The sequence below is a fragment of the Aedes albopictus genome, chromosome 3 (assembly GCF_035046485.1).
Source record: "Aedes albopictus strain Foshan chromosome 3, AalbF5, whole genome shotgun sequence".
Classification (NCBI taxonomy): Eukaryota; Metazoa; Arthropoda; class Insecta; order Diptera; family Culicidae; genus Aedes; species Aedes albopictus.
The window spans coordinates 167,456,926-167,478,788 of NC_085138.1; the positions used below are offsets into that span (position 1 = coordinate 167,456,926).

Here is a 21,863-nt window from a genome sequence, read left to right on the forward strand (position 1 = left end):
AAGCTTGTACATGTACTTCCAAGTTCATGAACAATACAAGAGTAACTTTTTGGAGAATTAAGTTCAACGAAACCGGAATTGAACCGAACTTAAACTTCTGAGTTCGTTCTTCAAGTGGAATCCGAACTTTTGGTTGCTTGGGTCCCTTCTCGAAGGTCGAGCAGGTGCTGGTGTTTATTCTCGTGAGCTAAGGCTGTATCAGTCTTACTCACTTGGTAAACACTGCACCGTTTTTCAGGCCGAAATCTTTGCTCTTATGTGTGGAGTGCAATCAGCACTTCAGCAGCACGTAATGGGCAAAGTAATATACTTCTGTTCAGATAGCCAGGCTGCTATTAAAGCACTTGCTTCGGCCAACACTAGGTCGAAGGTAGTTATCGCTTGTTGAACTCAAATCGAAGAGCTGAATTCAGCAAACGCTGTTCACCTTGTATGGGTACCTGGCCATTCTTCCATTGCTGGAAATGAATTGGCTGATGAGTTAGCTCGCAATGGAGCATCACATGACTTCATTGGCCCTGAGCCAGCTATTCCGATATCGAAGTGTTGGGTAAAGCTTCAGATTCACATCTGGGCTGCCGCTCAACACAGACTGGAATAGTTTGGAGTCATGTCGACAAACCAAATTTTATTGTACTGAGCCATCTCCAAGGGTGACGAAGTATCTTACAAATCTGTCAAAGCAGAATTGCAGTATTCTCAAAGGTCAAAGCATTGACTGGCCACTGCCGACTCAGCTATCACATGGCGAATATTCAGCAAGCTGATTCATTCGCCTGTGATAGCTGTGAATCCGATTATGGAACTTCGTATCATTTGATATGTAACTGCCCAGTTTTTGCGCAACTGCGTTTCCGAGTATTCGGTAAGCAACTATTAAGTGAAACTGACTTCAGAAACCTGAATCTTCAGGATGTTCTGTTGTTCTTAACCCGCTGTGGTAAAGAGCTGTAGGCTTTCTTTCGCTTTATGCGTTATTACAGTGCGTACAGTGCCCCTTTTCAGGGCGCCGTTTGAACCCATTGTGGTACGCTTATACGTTAGTACCCTCTTCCAAGGTATTTTTTTTTTCCTATTTTCCTATCTGTCCTTATCCCCATACTCATCATTATTTCCATCCTTTTCCCTCAGGTAGATGATGAAATAAGCTATTATTGTGGCGATGGCACAAATGTCCCATATGCAGGATAATGTGCCTCTAAAGCCGGCCTTCTGATACCTGAAGCTGAGTTGTATGCCCATATTTCAGGCAATTTGGTCCACAAAAACCCCCCATATTTAAAAAATCAATTTCTTTTAATTATGAGTACTTCAAAAATCGCATTGCAAAATCTCTTTCGACGTTATGTTTCTCAGAATGTGTGAAAGTCATCAGAAACTGCAATAATTACACTTCTATTCCATTATTATTTTATAAAGCTCAGATCGTGAAATATTTGTTTAAGAAAAGCGCCCTATACGCTTTACGCTATTGCGTTAGATTTGCTATAAAAATCACTAGAAATGAGTTCTTTAAGAAGTGTTTGAAGAACTATCTTTGAGTTATAATAAATAGGATTTAAAAAACAATCAAAATTGGTGGATTTTCAAGAAACGCAGGTTTTGTTAAAAGCTGCTAATCTCACATCCCACCAAGAAGCATCCGACAATCTGTTCTCCGATACTCCATCATTGTAATATCACTCTCCCATAAAAGTCGGACGGCGCGGTGTCCGTTCTACATACAATTTGAATCATCAAACCCAGCTTTTCAAGAGTCAATTACGGTATCACCTCATCGCGCAAACACAAACGAAATTATCACAATGCAAATTGAACGAACAACAATTCAGCGACGTCGAAGAAAGCGATTAACCATTATTTTTAAATCATGCGTCTCTTTGGTTGCGTTCTCTGGTTTGGCCGCCCTATCGCAGCGATATGCTATAATTCCACACACCGCATCATCATCGCATCACCACCGCCGCCAAGCGCCCATCATATCGCGCAAGGCGCAAGCAAAAGAGACGAGGCGAGATACGCAAAAGACGTCGCCGCACAGCGGTACGGTTATAGGCCAAAAATCCTTCAAATCAGTAACAAATTTTGAAAACGACGTATAACACAAGTTTACAAAATAAAACGAAAATCGTGAACTTCTATCAACGACCAAAGTTTTTGAAGTACAATTTAGCACTGATTTCGAAACCGTCCTTCAAAAAAAATTTAGTAGAACAGTTTTTGAGTTTTAGCTTAATATTCAGTTTTACAACTTTGTAAAATATGAAATTGACTAAAATTCAAATATCTTGCGTTTTGTTCAACCAACTTCAAATCTTTTTCCATAAATTAAAAGCTGAATACAATGCCATTCGATCATCTGAATACAGGTTTTGCGTCAGATTGATGAAATTCAAGATATTGGCGAGTTTTAGGGACGATCTCCTTAAATTTTAGCAAAATTTCCAAAATTATATGAAGAAATGTATTTTTTTCAATAAGAAAAAATCAATCTAAAAATTCTTTCTAAACGTTTATTTGACATATCATATTCAGGCGAGTTACAGTAAAAAATTCAGCTCAATCGGAGCATTCATTACGGAGAATCAGATGTGTGAAGTGAGTGACGTTGCTTAAAAATAGAACAAATATTAATTTCAAATCATCAACCTTGTATGGAAAGTCGAAAAAAAATCCGCTCTACTGTATTTTTTTCCCTTCGCGTTTTCGAACTCAGGGCTTGATTCTACACCAAAAATGATCATCAGCTTACCGAGTTCAAAAATGCTGTAAACTAGTGTAATCAATGCTACACTATTGATTATACGTCGTTTTCAAAATTTGTTACTGAAATTATAATTATTCCCAATGTTATTTAATTATTGTTTAATTAGGTTTTTAAAATTTTCTGGACTTTATTTTGATTCCTAGAAACAATTTCAAAGAGATTTGTTGATATTACTTTTTGACAGCTCAGCCCAGAACAAAATCCGACGAGGTGATTCAACAAATTGCACTCGTCATATTTTGCACTGGGCGGAGCTGTCAAATAGTTACACAGCTGTCAATAAGGCTTCCTGACGTTTTTGGCTCCCAAGGGGCATTGCATTGGTTTATTTTCATACGGAAACGATTTCGTATGAAAATATTAAGCCAAAAATTGCTTACTTCTGCTGCCGCTTGAGAGAGAAGGGTGATAATCGTTAGAATGCCTTATAGGTGATATCAAAAAATCTCTTTGAAACTGGTTGAACACTCAGCCAAAGATTTTCATAAGGCCTTTATCATGAAACGGCCTTTAACGAATTCATAATAATTCGAATGAATATCATAAGGTCACTCTATGGCGTAGAATCGTCTCACAGCTTGACTTTTAAATATGTTTAGCAACATGGTACTTTCAAGCGTCGGTAGCCGAGTGGACTGGACACGAGCTCAGTGGTCTCGACGTTCATGGATCGAAGCCAGTCTGCATCATTCTGAGATTTTTTTTTGTTCTTTTCATAAGTCTATCTTATAAAATTTGTCACAACAAATGAAATTCTGAAAATAAAATCACTGGCTCAGAGAAAGTTGCTTTCTCGTATAAAATTGAAAACCCTAATTTAAGTTTGTTTAAGCTAAAACGGTAAACGCGCGAGTATTCAGTACGACAATACTGAGAGTGACGGTTTCCATTTCCGACCGGTGCAGAAATTTTTTGTAATGGAGCATTCCTTGCCTTCCTCGGGCATGGAGTATCTTCTTGTCTGCCACATAATGTACACATGCAAAATTGTTATTGGCAGAGGAAACTCTCAGTTAATAACTGTGCTCATAGAACACTGAGAAGTATGCTTCGGCATAGGAAAAAGTGTCCATTATAGGCGTCAGGTCCCTAGGACATCGTGTTTCCATGCTGTTTATGTAATTTTAAATTAGTAATGTGAAAATTACTTGAAATAATTTTGGCCAGCTAATTCGCCAAACGCACCTTAGTGCACCGCCCGCGATTAGCGGCGAAGCTACGAAGAACACTACCGTGCTGTGGTGTGCACATGGCGCGTTGCTGTGTGTGTGTTCGTGCGCTGGTCGGCTCTGGCTGGGCGGGTGGCCGCCGGCGGCTTGATATAAAACCCACCCGAAGTGCACCCGAGCGGTGTATTCCAGTGTGACCGGTGGATCCCTACAGTCGTTTAGTGCGGTGCCTCGCTTTGTGTTCCTGTTAGAATTTTTTGAACGCTTTAAAACACATCACCTTCTTCAACAATGGCAGCCTGGGTTGGAAAGAAGTACAAGATGGAGAAGTCCGAAGGATTCGATGATTACATGAAGGCTCTCGGTGAGTAGATTGTGTGTGGAATTTGCGATATTACACGAGGAATGTCTGGTGATATATGTTAGTTAACCCACATGTGATGTGATGTGATGTGCGATAGCTATCGACAACCGATAATTACACAGTGCAGTCGCGTTGAATAAATTAATACCAATTACTCGAGTCAGCGGACTCCGGAGTTTGTCCGTTGATCGTAGTGGCGTGTCCAAAGTCGCCGCAGTTCTTCGGCGATGACCCAACACCGGATGTGAACTTAGTGAGTGGGCTGGGACAGTATGTATGTGGTTTGGATACTTTATTTTTTCACGCCCTAACGATTCCACGAGACCAAACATACACAAAACCCCACACACCATATCGAAGCGAAAATCGTACGATATGTACGACCGGCTTGCGAGTCGATGCGTTTGCGCCAAAAGCCGGCCGGTTTTTCTTCTGGCGGTTCTGGTTTCATTTCGCCATCCCTTTCATCCCCTTTTTATTGCATTCTTTGCTGCTGCTTTGCTGTTACTCATCGCAGCCAGCTTCTTCAACTCTCTAGTGTAGTGTGGCGTGATTCCGATCTCCCTCCTCTGTATTGTTAACCTTCTTATACAATCAAACACGTTTCGCGCGGCGCGATTCTGGAGAAAAGTAGAAAGCGAATAAAGGTCAAAATTGGATATTCGTAGCATGCTATGCGCGAGATTCCGTCTTCTTCTAATTGGAATGAAATGGGAGACACACCCCATCGCATCGTCCGATGTGTTTTGGCTTTGGGAGTTGGCGTTTCCAAAAAGAATCACCCCAAGAGCGTTTCTAAGGATTCATGGCAGTAGGCCAATGCTGCTCACGGAGGGTCATTGAACTCGATACGTGACGACGAGATAATGTTGCAAGAAGTTACTCTTATTTCCAGACACTGCTCGTGTCTGTCTAGTTGGGCTTCATTCATAAACCGAAGACTTCGTCATCCAAGCAGTCGTCCAAGTATGGCAGCTAGCTACGTAGTGAGTTCGTTCCATGTGTAGATAGTTATCCATAACTATTTGGCTTCTGTGACACTTTTTGCCTCGTTGCATCTACACACGCTTCCTTCTTGTACTGAACTTTCTCTCTACGTACGACACATAGGGTCTGGGATCATTTGGGCAGGAGCACCTATTTTGGGCACTTGCTGCTATAACTCAGTAAATTTCAAACGAATTGATATGAGATTTTGTTCATGGCTAGATACTGTGCGTATCTTATCATATTCCAGAACTCAAGTCAATTGGCTTAAAACCGACTGAGCTACAGCAGCAAATGCCCAAAATAGGTGCTCCTGCCCAAATAGTCCCAGACCCTATGTCGTCGTCGTTCGCGGCGGACGTAATTGAGCAAGTATAACAAGTCTCCGTGACTCCGGGGGGAGGGTGAAGGACGAGGGGAGAATCACTGTTACGTACGTCGTAGCATCACGCGAACGGCAGCGGGAAACATTTCCAAGCAGAGGGAATAAGTTTTGCCTCGCTGTAAGGCCGGACGTTATCTGGCGGACGGAGTCCGGTGTGTTACGTCGTAGTCCATCTATCTTTGCAACAATTTGTTTCTAAATAGGTTGGTAGGGAGATGGTGACGATAGAGGGAACGCGATGCGGAAGATCTTCGCCCAAGTGGGTCGAACCGAGCACGTGTTTCATCGCGGTCTACTCTCCTCCGCCGCCGATGAACTTTGAACTGCGGACACCGTTGGTCGGTCGTGTTCCGTGCGCCGAACGGTCAGATGCACATGCAAACATTCCGTTTTGTGATTTATTATCAATTTACCGAACAGCCGGCTCTTATTTACCTCATCAGTGTGGGTAGAACTGTTTGGAATTGAAGGTTAATATTGAAAATTATGGCGATCAAAGCAATCGCCTTTTCAAGTGCATTTATTCGATTGAAACAGTTCAATCGAAGCAGGCTGTAAATATAATGAGCGACTTGGAATTATCTGCTTTTGTAAACAATCTCGGGTAGATGTCGGCCTACTATGATCTGTAATGAACTTTTTTGAAACATCAAATCTTCAGAGTGATACCACAGACAAACAGACGTAACATTTGCAAAATTTCCATCGACCACGCTTTTAACGATCAATTTAAATTTGCATAGTTGTGGCTTTCACAACTAGAGGCGCGCGCATCGTTTTTCTATGCGTTTGACGTTTCACACTAGCGCCTTCTGTTGACAATATTGCACAACACAGTGATTCGTGCAACTTTTCCACCAGGTGATGATAGTGTGAACTGGGCGATGGATTTCTATGAAAATCGTTCATGGTGTTACGTCTGTTTGTCTGTGGTGATACCTTCTCAATCATGAACATCATTCGTGACGTTTTTATGAACCTTTGCTCATCTTTCACATATATGGGAAATGTACCGGAAAAAATGTTTATATAATTACAGCAAACAGATTGCCTCTCCTCCGCTTTCGACGAGATCAATTCAAGGTCGGTCGAAATTATATTATCGTGTTTGGGGAGTGTGTGGAAAATTTGCAGAATGAAACCGTCAAGAGTGCGCAAGTTGCCAATTCCTGCACTTCAGCACCTTCTCGGAAATGAAGCGGCGTGACGGCAGTCAAAACAATAAGCATATCATGTTGTAAGGTATGTGACTGACTGAAGAGCATTGAGCAATGAAAGAATGGAAAGTTTTACAGTGAGTCACTGTCAGTGACTTAGAGGTTTACCAGATGAAAATTGCTGGTTGATCGTAACAAGCGAAAATTCAATGTCTTCTAGTACCTATTTATGATGAACGAAATTTGAAAACATCAAATATATTAATCATCACTCATGGACACTCACGCGATAATCTCTATCAGCATTATCAGTGGTGAAAATCTGAACTCTTAGCCAACGTTTCAAGAGCAGCATTTGCCCTTTTTGGTTAATATAAAAAAAATCAAAGCATGGTCAAAAACAAACGCTTTGTCACAGACGTAACACTTGCGAAATTTCCGTCGACCACGCTTTTAACGATCATTTTAAATTTTCATAGTTGTGGCTTTCACAACCAGAGGCGCGCGCATCGTTTTTTTATGCGTTTGACGTTTCACACTAGCGCCTTCTGTTGACGATATTGCACAACACAGTGATTCGTGCAACTTTTCCACCAGGTGATGGTAGTGTGAACTGGGCGATGGATTTGCATGAAAATCGTTCAAGGTGTTACGTCTGTTTGTCTGTGGCTTTGTCATCTGTGACAAACATAGCTCACAACAAGCGTTTGTCAGAATCCAAACACAGCACGACAACGTCTATGTAAAACATCAATAAGAATCCTCTAATCCGTTCGTAGAGTTGGAAATGTTTGATCTTCTCGTTGTGTTTTGATGGATTGTTTGCATCCGTTTTGACAGATTGGCTAACAAAAACAATTAGAATCAGTAAAGCAAATCTCGTCGCATTTGGGTCGAATGGGTCGGATCCAGGGTGGTCAGACCTACCGATTTGTCGGTCGTCCTACAATGATTTTCGATACGCTTCAATGGAGTGACATCTACTTTCTTAACATCGTCACTCCTGCGTCCTGCTGCGTCACATTTATAACTCAAAATATGCGGAGCGGTTGACGAGATACCGCCGTTCTACGGTTTAGCACTTCGAAGATTCTCCCAGAAATTCCGTCCGAGCTTTTTTCCTGGAACTTCTTTAGAAAGACCTCCTGGAATGCCAGCCGGGATTTCTCATAAGATTCCTTCCGTATTTTTTGATTCGTCCTGGAGTTTTTCACGGAGATGCTTCAGAATTTCTCTTAAAAATTTCTTCCAGAGGTTTTCTAGAATGGTATCGCTCGGAATAAATCGTAGGAGTTGTCGCAGGATTTCTCCCAGAATTTCTCTCGGGATTCCTCTTGCGAAATTTGGCGCGATTCCTTCCAGTGTTCCTCTTGGGACTTCCCCAGAAGATCTACCCGGGATTTCTCCCGGAGCTGCTAAATGAGTTATTCCTGGGTTTTCTACCAGAGTTCCTCCAACAAAAATTGTTAATGAATTTCTCACCAATTTTCTGCAGGAGTTCCTCCCCAGATTTCTTCCGCAATTTTTCCTGTAATATCTTCAAGAAATTTTTGTGAGCTTTCTTCTGGAGCTCCTTCCTAATTTTCTAAAGGAGTTTCAGCTGAGATATTTTCTAAAGATGGCTCACGGGATTTATTTTGAAGATTTATCTCGGAGCATCTTGCGGAACTTCTCTCAGAAGATTATTTCCAGTGTTGTTCCTGGGAGTTGTCTCCCAGAGCTTTTCTGAATTTACCCTGGATTTTCTGCGTAATTTTTTTCCGGAGTGCCTTGTGGAATTTCTGCAGGAGCTATTGCTGATAATTCACAGTGTATTCTTCCCGTGACCTTTTTCAGATGTAGGCTTTCCCTCGTATCTGATTTCTTGCAGTGATCCACCTGAGATTATTGTTTTTTACAGATTCTAAATTTGGGATTATTCCCAGAACTCTTTCCGGAATCTTGACCAAAAATTTTCTCGAGATTTCTTACAGGGATTTTTCTTGGAGTACACCTCCTGGGATTACTAACGAAATTGTTTGTGAAAAGCTTCCCGGAGAAATATCCGAAGGAATTCAGGTGAAGTTTTACGAGAAACTTGCGAGAAATTTGAACTTTCCGGAACAAAAAGTTCTTGAGTAATCTTGAGACGATTCATTAATGTCCTTGGACGTCCAATTCTTGGAACTTCTGCAAGAATTTCGTAACAATCCCGACAGAGAAACTGTTGGAAAACTATCCCGGAAAACCACTAAAAGAAATTTGTGGAGGAATATTGGATAATTTGGGAAGAATCTGGAGGAGGAATCCAGCGAGACAAACTGGAAGCATATCGAAAAATCCTGGGAAGGACTCTGGTAGAAATCTTCTTTGGAGTCCTTCACAAAGGATTTCATGAGTATTTTTCAATTCGGGATTCTATTTTATAATTCTTAAAATTAACGATATTTTCCACAATTCCGCCTGAAATCCTTCAGGATTTGTGATAGAAATCCTTCTATAGGCTTTAAATTATATGTTCAGAGGATATCCTAGGAAAATCATCAGACATGGTTCAAAGAAGTTCTCAGTTAATTCTTTATAGAACTTCCAACATGTAGAACATATCCAATACAACGGCAGAATTGCTAAGTTTCCAGTAATTGTCAGCAGCTCACACAAAAAAAAATCATTAGATATACATCAATCCCTAATGACTTTCAACTCCAAAAATTTTAACATTACTGTAAAAAAATATCATCTGTAGAGTTCATCGTGTTATCAAGTCACTAAATAGGTATGCTAAAATGTGTTGACCCAAAAATAACAAAATTGTCTCTCATCATGGTTTCTGTTGGAAAATCATACAATTATTAGCTGTTTTGGCAAACGTTCTATTACTATTGCCATTTTAAGTTGAGGTGGTTTGACAACTTGTGTTTGAGTTCATGGCAGTTGTGAACTTTGAATTAGTTATTAATTTAAATGCTTTTTTAAGTTTCTTAGTTAATTTTCCTAACATTTTCCACATGAAACACAACTACCCTGAAGACGAATCGAACCGTGTAAAGATTCTGCTGATCCGTTCATCCGTTCGTGACTTGTATTGCTTCCAAGGGTCCATATATTCACATCATTTCATTCACATTCTCTCCTCTTTGCTGAAGCGAGTCGAGAAAGATGCACGCAAACGGGTTGTACTGAACAAACATGCAACCCCATCCATCGCTGGTAGGATGGTCGAAGGTGAAGATTTCTTTTTGTTATTTCTGGTCTGGACCAATACAGTGACACCTCGTAACCTCACTTTTTGCCTGTGCAATGACCCTAATACAGTAGACGTTCGATCGGTGCAAACGCTTTAACTGCAATGCTTTTTAACTGCAAGAGCGCTAAGTGCAACAATTTTGCAGTTATCGCACCGCCATCCGTCAAAATGAAATGTCAACAGTGATGTGATGTTTTTCGCATGCACTTTTGTTGCAGTGCGATGTTTTTCGTATGCACATTGGCTGCATTCTGCAGCAACTGACAGTTATTTCACGTTTGTCAGTTGTTGCAGCTATCGAATTTTATTCGCTAAGGGAAACGTAAAAATGTTGCAGTTATCGAACGTCTACTGTATCTGGCAGAGGTTCCCGTTAGTGTGTGGATTCCCGATTGGTAAGCGTATGTTAATAGATTGTACAAACGCTTTAACTGCAATGCTTTTTAACAGAAAGTTCGCTAAGTGCAACGGATTTGCAGTTATCGCACCGCTATCCGTCAAAATGAAACGTCAACAGCGATGCGATGTTGTTCGCATGCTCTTTTGTTGCAGTGCGATGTTTTTCAATGTACTTTGGCTGTTGTATTTTGCAGTAACTAACAGTTCGTTGACGTCTGTCAGTTGTTTCAGCTATCGGATTTCATTCGATAAGTGAAACGTAAACAAGTTGCAGTTATCGAACGTCTACTGTAGTTATTTCTCCCGTTCGCTTTATACTGAAAGATTCTATTATTGAAAAAATATTTTTCATTAGCGGAAATGCCCGCAGAGGACACAGAATCAGGATGTGAGCATCCCATTCGAAGAAAATACAGAACAATTACCAAATTGGACGACGTTTAACCCCCATTAGCACCCACACAGCCTCGTCGCGTTCCACCTCCATTCGGGAAACCATTGTTCGCAACACTCGAAAGTAATTATGTACCATCATCCCCTGATGCCTTGATGCCTTGATGTCCTGTCGGCTCGGGGTATGCCCATTCATCAACCGGACCCAACCAACCGGTCGTCGATTAGCAGTCGCCAGTCGTCGGTGGTGTACCTCTCCATTCAACACTCATCAACACCTCCTTGGGGGCATATTTATGGAACCAACAACGCAACGTATCACTTCCCACCAGCAAGCTGGACCACAACAACACACATGTGTCACACCAACCCCAAAACGGTCGGTAACATGTACTAATTGACAGGGATTGTGCTTTCCCAGATTCATTTATCAGGGAGCCGCCGAAAACCGAAAGAACCGCGTGCGGCGGCAGCAGCAGCCGCGGAGGCAAAGGTTAATTCGATTAGCGACTAGTGGCCGGCTGGCCGGCCAGCGACAATTCTGTGACCCACCGCCACCCAGCTATTGCCGACCGCCGCCGACGGTCCCCACCGATTTAATTGAATCAAGAATCCATTATAATCCAGATCGGGTGAATTCTGTGTGAGACCGGCCGGCCGGACCCGACCCGGTCCGTCAAACGAGAGAAAGTCCCGGCAACAGAATTCGATTAATTTAAATTACAATTGATCAATTGTGACCCAAGTCGCCGCCGAGGTCTGTGAAAGAGAAGCGCCGCGACAGGGGTGCCAGATTTCTTGGTAGACGAATTCCAAAATGAACAACTTGTGTTTGAATGCCTAAACTGTAGATTTCCGAAGGGTCTTCAAATTGTCTGTAGAGGTTCTTCGTAAACTCACAGAAACTGTTCAAATCTGTGGATCTACGGACACTTCCGTAGATCTGGCACCGCTGCTTCTTCATCCACCATCCGTCACACTAATGCAGCGCGGGCGAGTCGCCTGACAGTCTGGCTAGCCCCACCGCACCACTTGAGCGAGCCTGGAGCAGGAGACGTGACCGCCAGTAGCCTGGCTGGCGGCTTCATCTTTCCTACTCGTTGGGCGTAAAACCAGAAGCGACAACTAGTGCCGATTAGCATTAGCATATGCATTCACGCGTAACTAGACGCGGAAGAAGACAGCCCTGTCGTCGCCATCCGGTTGTTTGGTCGTTTGGTCGGTCGGTGAGATGCATGAACTTCAATGCAAGCGTGAAGGAAGGGATCAACGCGGAGAAGACTTTCTTTTATTGCGGATTTCCGCTTCTTTCTACAGCAATTTCCATACCGGGGATCAAGCCAGTCAGTCACGGCGCAACAAGTGTCTCCTGATGATGGCGGGGTACTTGACTTGACGGGCGATGGCGTATGGGTATGCGATATGAGCAATAATCCCTTCTCCTTCATGTCTCTTTCATTCCGCCTAACAAATCGGTGCAATGATCTCAAAATTTTACAGTTTTAATCAATCTTTCGTTAATTTGTGCATAACAACTGGCAATTTGCAAACCAAAGCGAATCTGAGCCACTGCAACTCTCGCACCCTGCAACCAACATTCGGATAAACTCGTATAAGTGTAAGTGTAACAGTAAACGTTCGATAACTGCAACCTGCTTACGTTTCACTTATCGAATGGACTTCGATAACTGCATCAACGGAGAACTGTCAGTTGCTGCAGAACGCAACTAATCCGAAAGCATCGTATTGCTAGAAAAGTGCATGCAAAAAACATCACATCGCAATTGACGTTTTATTTTGGTAGATATCGGTGCGAGAACAGCAAAACTGACAGATGTCAAAGCATTGTAACATGCTGCAGAATGTAGCTAATGTGCATTCGGAAAACATCGCACAGCATCAACAAAATTGCGTGGAACAACATCCCATCAGTGTTCACATTTTATTTTGACGGATAATGGTGCGATAATTGCAGGATTGTTGCACTGAGCTGACTTTCCGTTGGAAAGCGTTTACACCGAGCGAACTTATGTGTACAATACAAAAGACGTTCGATAACTGCAACATTCATTCGATAAGTGAAGCGAAACACTTATCGAATGAAACTCGGTAACCTTAACATCTGACAGACGTCAAAGAGCTGTCAGCTGGTGCAGAATGAAGCCAACTTGCATTCGGAAAACATCGCATTGCAGCACAAAAGTGCGCATGAAAACATCGCATCGTTGTTGACGTTTTGTTTTTACGGATAGCGATGCGATAACTGCAAAATTGTTGCACTCAGCGAACTTTCAGTTAAACAGCATTACAGTTTAAGCATTTGTACCAATACCGAATTTAAGAAGTGTCGTGTATCGCATACCCTTACCCATTTGGTACCACGACTGCGACACGCTACTGATTGAGCGCAGCAAAAATGCCACGTTGTTTGTATGTACTTACAGCCCGATTACATAATTGATTAACCACGCAACGGAGGGCCTCCTCCTCTGTAGATAACGGACGGCTTGTTTGCTTTTGCGGTGATAGGTCCTCTCTATTTTCGGAAAGCGCACGGTGTTAGGTGAACTAATCACACCGATAAGCAGCAGCTACCGGACTGATTTGTTACCCATAAGCCCATAAGGTGGCGGTTGCGCCTGTCCAGATAACGAACGGTCCGGTGAGGATTTTTACCCGATTTTTCGGGTTGGACTTTCATTCTCATGATAGATAAGGCGGGACCAACACGGTATTATCTTTCGTTCCCACCGAACCGATTTCGGTGGATGGACATCTTATCGGGTTGTTGTTATAATCAGCTAAGCGCGTCGGATTACAGTCAACCAAAAATTCCCGGGAAGCACAACAAGTTCAAAGTGGAATATGAGGCCGGTAAGGCGTTGGCTCGAAGGAGATTTTCTGGGGCTTTGCACGTGTTTGTTTCTTCGCAGTTGGCGGGTGAGGAGTTGAAGATGACACCCGGGACCGATGAATACAAACGATTCTGGGCATCGTTAATGTACCTGAATCTCTGTTACGAGTGTAGATCTAAAGGCCTTAACTCCAGCACATTTTGGATGATCTTGGACGTTGTTGCATACGCCTTGAATTGTAAAATGTCTTCAATAATTTACATGTGTTGAACAGAATGATCTCTTCCGAAGTCGAACATGCATCCGATACTACGATACGAGTATTGATCTGGAGGCCTCAACTCCAAAAAGTTTTGAAAACGCTCGCAGGTACTTGATGCTCTGGGAACTACTCTTACTCGCGTTCCATGGCAACTGTGAACCAAACAGGATAAGTTCAAATACGTGTGATCTTGGTGTAAGAGTACATTACACATTTCAGCAGCCAAAAATTGAAACCTCAGAATAGTTTTGGATGATCTGGGACTTCCCTGAGATATACTTGAAAGTATTATATGCATTCAATAGTCAACTCCGAACTCCGTACAGTAGACGTTCGCTCAGTGCAAACGCTTTAACTGCAGTGCTTTTCAACTGCAAGTCCGCCCTAGGTGCAACAATTTTGCAGTTATCGCACCGCTATCCATCAAAATGAAATGACAACAACGATGCGATGTTTTTTCGCATGCATTTTCGCTGCAATGCGATGTTTTTCAAATGTACATTATTGGCTGCATTCTGCAACAACTGATAGTTCTTTGACGTCTGTCAGTTGTTGCAGTTATCGAATTTGATTCGCTAAGTGAAACGTAAACAATAAACATGTTGCAGTTAGCGAATGTGTACTGTACCTCAAGATGTCCATCCAAACTTTTCTCAGTGAATTTCTGCATGTAGAACGAATTCCACAAAGATTTTCTGCAGAATTTCTATCAAGTATTCCAGAACGCCAGGATTTCCTCTGTGTGATTTCTCCTGAAATTCATACCGATAGATTTTTACCAGGGATTCCTCATCGTATTCCAACTTTTCAAAATTTTCCATGAACTCCTGTTGGGATTGTTTCAGGACTGCTACTGGGATACCTCAATAAATTTCTTTTTCAGGGTTTCCCACGAATTGCTGGTGAGCTCTCAGGAGCAATGGTTGAAGATATTACAGCTGAACATGCTTGAGGAAACTCAGCAAGATTTCCTGGAGAAATTCTAGTAGAAATACTTGGAGATGTGTATTTATGGGTTGTTGATTTTTTTTGTAGACCTGAAGAAGTCCTAGCAGTAATTTCTGGATGTATTCCAAAAGAAGTTCGTAGAGGAATCCTTGGAAGAATCCCAGCAAAATTTTTGAAGGATTCTTGGAGGAATCACGAAAAAAAGGATTCCTATAGGAATCCCAGAGGAGTTCTTGGATGAATCCCAAGAGGATTTTTCTGGAGGAATCCTTGGGAAACTCTCTGGAATAACCACATGATAAATTCCAGCCGAGATTCTCAAGGAAAATCCAAGAAGATTTTTGGAATAATCATTTAAAAATTCCTGTTGAAATCACAGAAGGGACTTCTGCAGGAATCCCACCGGGAATTCCTAGAGGATTTCCTAGCAGGCATTCCTGGAGAAATTCTGTGAGAAATCCACAAAGGAATGTCAAGAATCCATGGACAGATCTCTTGAGGTCCAACAAGAAGGGTTCCTGAAGGAAAACTGGCAAGCATTCCTGGAGGAATTTCTAGTGGACTCACTGGAAAATCTTCAATAAGAATTCTTGGAGAAATCTTTAGTAAAAACCACAGAGAAGCAGACGTAACATTTAGAACAAATTTCATTGAAAAACATTGTCACGAAAACGTAATCACCCAATGCTATGTTGGCTATGTTGTGTTTGGCCGGGCCGCCACTAGATGGCGGTAGTGAAAAAACGTCAAACAGGAGCAAAAAAGCGCAGCGAGTGGTCGATCGTCCTACTACTGTATATTTGAATCAACCGTTAAAAAGGTGATCGATGGGAAGCAATGAGAGTGTCATGTTTGTTTTACTATGGTAAAACCTTCTTAAAAATCCTCCAAGAATGCCCTTTGGGAACCCTCCAGAGACTGTTGCTGGGATTGCTCCATAGATTTCTCCAAGGATTCCTATGCAAATCCTTCCAGTTATTGCTCTAAAGAATCCTCCAGAGATTTCTCCAAGGATTTCCTTAGGAAGTTCTCTTCGTGGAGGATTCTCTATCCGTCGAGACTCTTCATTGTGAACTTTCATCGGGAATTCCCTGTTTCTTGAACCAGCCTCGGGCTGAAAATCTTTGATAAAGACACCTAATATTTATCCTAATTCCTTGTGAGATTTTTTCCCTGAAGATATTTCTCTAGGTTTTTTTTAAACAATTCTTCCAGTACAGTAGACGTTCGCTCGGTGCAAACGGTTTAACTGCAATGATTTTTAAGTGCAATTCCGCTAAGTGCAACAATTTTGCAGTTATCGCACCGCTATCCATCAAAATCAAATGTCAACATCGAAGCGATGTTTTTCGCATGCACTTTTGTTGCAGTGCGATGTTTTCTGAATGCACATTGGCTGCATTCTAAAGCTACTGACAGTTCTTTGACGTCTGTCAGCTGTTGCAGTTATCGAATTTCGTTCGGTAAGTGAAACGTACACACTAAGAATAAATCACCGAATTCGGTGAAATTTCACCGAAATCTCAACAGCAGAATTTTCGGTGAACTGTTCGGTGATTTTTTGATTCACCGAACATATTGTAAAGAATAAAAATGCACATTTGTCAAGTTCACCGAACATTTCGGTGATTTTTTTTACGGATTTTCTGTGAATTTGTACTTTATTTACGTAGGTTTCACAGCACTTTCGGTGATTTTTTACAAGTTTTCGGTGATTTCCCAAATTGAATATTTGCGATTCACCGAACTATTCGGTAAATTTTACTGCTTCCTCAAATCAAAACCATAATAAAATTGTTTTTTTTTTTAATTTAAAATACTATTATTTATTCATTACGCTGGTAAGTGAGAGGGCATAACACGCAAATTAACGGGACGAAAGTGGCTGTTATCTTGTACGTCGTTCTTGGGATGTTGCTGTTCTCAACGCGATGACGGATCCGGGAACTGCAATTCAACAGAATGACTACAAAAAATAAATTATGGTTGAGAAATTAGCACTTACTGAGAATACGAGCAATCATCATCTCGCACTTCTGTTGAAAATAGTTAAATCTTCATTTTTGTTGTTCTGCTATTCTATCTTTAGTTTACCGATGACTTTGTTACTCTCACGCAAAAAAAATAAAAACCTATTAATTTTTGACAGCTCGCACTTGGTAATATGGCCGACTACTGGTTTCACAGAAGTTCGGTAAAAATCGCAGCGTACGGTGAAAATGTTAATGTTCACCGAACCATAATGTAAAAATTTCACAGAATTTGGTAATTTGTTTGCATTTACCGAATTTTCTGGGAAGTTGTGACAGTTGGAATGGAAAACATCAAATTTCACAGAAAGATCTGTGAAAACATATTTTACAGTTTTGATTCGGTGAATTCTTTCACAGAATTCTGCGATTCATTCTTAGTGTGTAAACATGTTGCAGTTATCGAACGTCTACTGTAGTTCCATTGTTCCAAAAACTCGTGCATAAACTTCTCCTAGAGTTTTTCATGAAAAACGTCCAAGATTATCTTTAGAAAAACTCTTAGAGGAACCATTTGAGTAACTTCTGGAAATATTCCTGAGGAAACTATCAGTATTTCTTACAGGATCACATAACACGATTTCTGAAGATTCCTCTAGAAAATCTTAGGAGGTTTTTCAGAAATTTTTTTTATTATAGAGGTTTTAAACCATCTGGTTCATTCGCCTCTGTATTTCAGAGAAATGATTGCAAAAAAAACTCCTGTTATTTCATAGACATAGAGAAATTATTTAAAGGACTACTATTTGAAGAATTCTTCTTCTTCTTGGCGTAACGTCTTCACTGGGACAAAGCCTGCTTCTCAGCTTAGTGTTCTATGAGCACCTCCACAGTTTTTAACTGAGAGCTTCTTCTGCCAATGACCATTTTGCATGTGTATATCGTGTGGCAGGCACGAAGATACTCTATGCCCAAGGAAGTCAAGGAAATTTCCTTTACGAAAAGATCCTGGACCGACCGGGAATCGAACCCGTCACCCTCAACATGGTCATGCTGAATACCCGTGCGTTTACCGCCTCGGCTATGTGGCCCCTGAAGAATTGCCAGATGGAATTCCTGAAGAAACTTACCAGGATCTTCTGAAAGAAATCCCGCTGAAATATCTGCAGAAACTTCGGCAAGAAATCTGCGGGACCTCAGAGACACATTTATGCAATAATTACTGGAGGAAAGGTAATTCTGGGAGAATCTCTAGAGCAGCTCCTGAAGGAATCCCTGTAGAAACTTTTGAGGCAATTCGCGGATGAATTCATAGAGGAACTGTACAAGGAATTACTACAGCAACAATTGGAGCGATTTCTGAAGCAACCCTTTCAAAAAGTCCAGCAATTCTTAAAGAAACTATTTGCAGAATTACTGAATGAACTTCTAGGAAGAATGCTGTAGAAACTGCTGGACGAACTCATGAAGGAAATAATACAGCCATTCCTTAGGGAATTGCAGGAAGCGTTTTTGGGCCCATAACCTGATCGAATGCCCCTCCAAAATGGCACAGCTTATCGAGATTTTTTGAGAACTTGTTGTATTCTTAATGCAATCCGGTAGAACGAAGCTTTATTCACTTAACGTAATTCATTGCTCTTTTGTCTGCCTGGGCATTTGTAGAATATGGACCGATGACTCACTGTAATCAGAGCTCTGTCTGCATTTGATGCATTTTGCTCCGGAATATCAGTCCGATTATAAATATCGCTGTGTTTGCCGGCAACAATATTTGCAAACACTGACTTGCCGGTAATGAAATGTGATCGTCTGTCTGCCTGTCGAACGATCATCAATCGCTCTCAAAACTGACGCTGACCTACATACATTCTCCCCATATATTGCCAGCATTCCTTATCACTTTTTTTGTTGCAAAACTGTGCAATTCCGGAACCTAGGCGATAAGCATCCCACAAAAACTCAACAACACTAATCTTATCATCTCTCTCCCCTCCCTCCACACAGGTGTCGGCATGGTGCTCCGCAAGCTCGGCAACAGCATCTCGCCAACGGTCGAACTGGTCAAGGAGGGCGATGAGTACACCTTCAACACCACCTCGACCTTCAAGAACACCACCATCAAGTTCAAGCTCGGCGAGGAATTCGAGGAGGAAACCGTCGACGGCCGCAAGGTCAAGTCGGTGTGCACCCTGGAGGGCGACAACAAGCTCGTGCACGAACAGAAGGGCGAGAAGCCAACCACCATCATCCGTGAGTTCACCGCTACCGACCTGACTGCCACCATGACCGCTGGAAATGCCAAGTGCGTCCGATACTACAAGGCCGTATAAGGTGGTGGTGCTACGACCCCCGCTCACCGACGCTTATCAGATCGCCCATCCGGCGCGCCCGTTTGCCTTCTACCCCAAACATCACAAAAACAACCAACATCGGACCCCCACCCTAGTCACGGGCAACCGAACTGTCCGCACCGAGACAAAAAAAAACGTATAACTCTCGTAATATCGTAATCGATTACTTCGATTAGGAAAATACGACATCCCTACCGTAGACAGCTTCGCGTTGCCTTTTGCTTGACTGTACAACATCAGACCATCAGACCAGACTGACGGGGGCTGCGGAAGAATGTCACCCGACAGACGACGCAACACACAAATCAAACGGACGCACGTTTTTTTTCTTCATTATTCCATTCCTAGTACGTGAAGTGAACAAATATATCTAACTTTGTTTTTTTTTTGGCTGTTTTGTTTAAACTTTTTTTTTCTACTGAAAAACCATTGTTGAACCGAAGCGGAATATCTATTTTCGGATATTATTTTTAGCGTTTAGTAGTGCATGGAGCATTTTGTATGAACGATGAATAAAGAACAGGAAAGTACATATTTTGCAAGTGTATAAAGGAAACTTTTTTCGGTTGTTTTATTTTTATTTTCACCTTATCCTTGGTTTACTTGTTACCCTACTTGGTTTTCTTTCAAATGGGCTAGTTTCTAAGATGTTGAACAGCGCACAACAATCTATTGCGAGTATCTTGCAACGTACAAAACTCTAGTATAATCGTAAATAAACCAATCAAACATAGCCCAAATCAGTTTATTAATCCGAATTCCACGCTCACCTGGAACTTAACCCTCCACACCTCGTCGTCACATTCCGTAACACCAGAACCAGGATGGTACCTTGTGGGGCTCCCGAGGTTATTTGAAAGCACTTCCGACCCACCTGTGTGTCGTAAACTAGATTGGGTACTAGGGTACCCGTGTATTCCCAGAGCGCATCGGCAATAGCCAGTAGCCACCCCACTGGCACTATTGAACGCTTTCCTTACATCCAGAGTACATCGGGAGGCTCTGCAGTAGCTACTTTTAAGGCCAGGTTCGGAATTCCATCCGGAGCCATTACACCTCTCGTTTTGATCACAATCCTGTAGGCATCACCGCACGGATTCGCATTAGCGGTGATCTTCCATTTCTAGGGTTGACTCGCCTAGGCATGGTCGCATTTGTTGTTTCGTCTACTCACCAGTTCGAACTACTTGTTAGGCCAGGACTACAATAAGTAACGTCAGCCGTTCCGGCTAAAGCTTCTCTTGGTACCGACATTAGCCAAATCGACATCTAGCACGGCCAGTTCCTCTAGAAAGGTCTGCTTCCAGTGGTTCGTGAAACAACTTCCCTATTCCACGGCCCACGCATTGAAGTCACCCGAAATTACCATCGGCTTTCACCCTGTCAGCACGGTCGTCATACAGTCCAGCATCTGCGCGTGACCTGCTCGAACGATCACCGCTTATGCGCATAGCAGCTACAGAAGAAGATCCCGTTTACCTTGGCGACCACGAAGCCCTCGTAAGTAGTAAACACCAACTCGGAGTATTTACCCGTCGTCTATATCGACATCAACCGCGACCCAATAGCCGTTACCGGCGGGTACTCAGCATGAGTCTGCAATGATGTTGATAGCCGTCCTCCACTCAGTTACTGCCTGACACAGGCAGTTATAGGGCTGCGATACAGTGGTTCAGGTTCAGCTGCGTTACCTACACTGTGGCTTGTCAGCTGTGGCTCTTCTAAAGGCCGATCGGGCACCTTGAAACTCCCGTTGGGTGCTTGATGTTTGCGGATTTCCCGGGATAAATCAAATCTGTACGGTGGACTCGTGCGGTTTGGTATCCTGTGGCCTTCATCGCCTACACAGCATACTCCTGTCAGGGTCTTTGCAGCCTTCAATGGCTCGTGCAAGGTCAGTTGCATACTGACAATCCCTCCTTGATCTTCCCTACTTTAGCGGACTTAATAGGGACGACCACAGTTAGCTGTACCTTACCTTACCGGTCAGACTGAGGCCTGAGTGTCCTGTTGTACGTAGGAGTCGTCTCCATTCGAATCGGTCCATGACTGTGCACCTTCATTGCCGCAATCTGCGAAGGGTTCGCAAATTGTCCTCCGTTTGATCGACCCATCTAGCTCACTGTGCACCACGTCTTCTTGTACTGCTCGTATCCCAAGCAACACGACTTGTTGCTAATCCAGTAACAGCAACCTTAGTGCAATTTATTCACTGTTCGTATTACGGATTGCACAATTGCTTCTTCTTTGAAACCCAAAAAGCGCAGATTCTGAATTCTTATGCAACATAAACGAGGAGGAATGATAAAAAAGTTGGGAAAAGATTTTGTCCAGACTCGAACCATGGACACCAGGAGTATTATCTACTCACCTTACATACTACACCAAACGCTCTGTGAGAGAATCGATGCTCAACACACCATAAAAGCTACTGAAGTTACTTGTTGCACCTTCTTTGTCACAAGTTAGAGAACGTTCAAAATGACAAGACGCTCAAGTTTTCTGTAACGCATATGGGACCTAATCTGAACAAACAAACCAGAGTTAGATGTTTCAGGCATGTTACATAACACATTTAATGTAAGCTGACTGTATTATCAACAATCAATATGAAACTGGAGAATTTG

General features: G+C 42.3%; 1 protein-coding gene across 1 annotated transcript; it reads left to right on the top strand.

Moving 5' to 3' along the window:
* Positions 1 to 4,121: 4,121 nt before the first annotated feature.
* Positions 4,122 to 19,792, top strand: LOC109402823 (probable fatty acid-binding protein). Its single transcript, XM_019675549.3, has 2 exons — positions 4,122 to 4,300; positions 18,890 to 19,792. Exons 1-2 carry the CDS (start codon positions 4,228 to 4,230, stop codon positions 19,213 to 19,215), a joined length of 399 nt encoding a protein of 132 aa, XP_019531094.1. The 5' UTR covers positions 4,122 to 4,227; the 3' UTR covers positions 19,216 to 19,792.
* Positions 19,793 to 21,863: the final 2,071 nt, after the last annotated feature.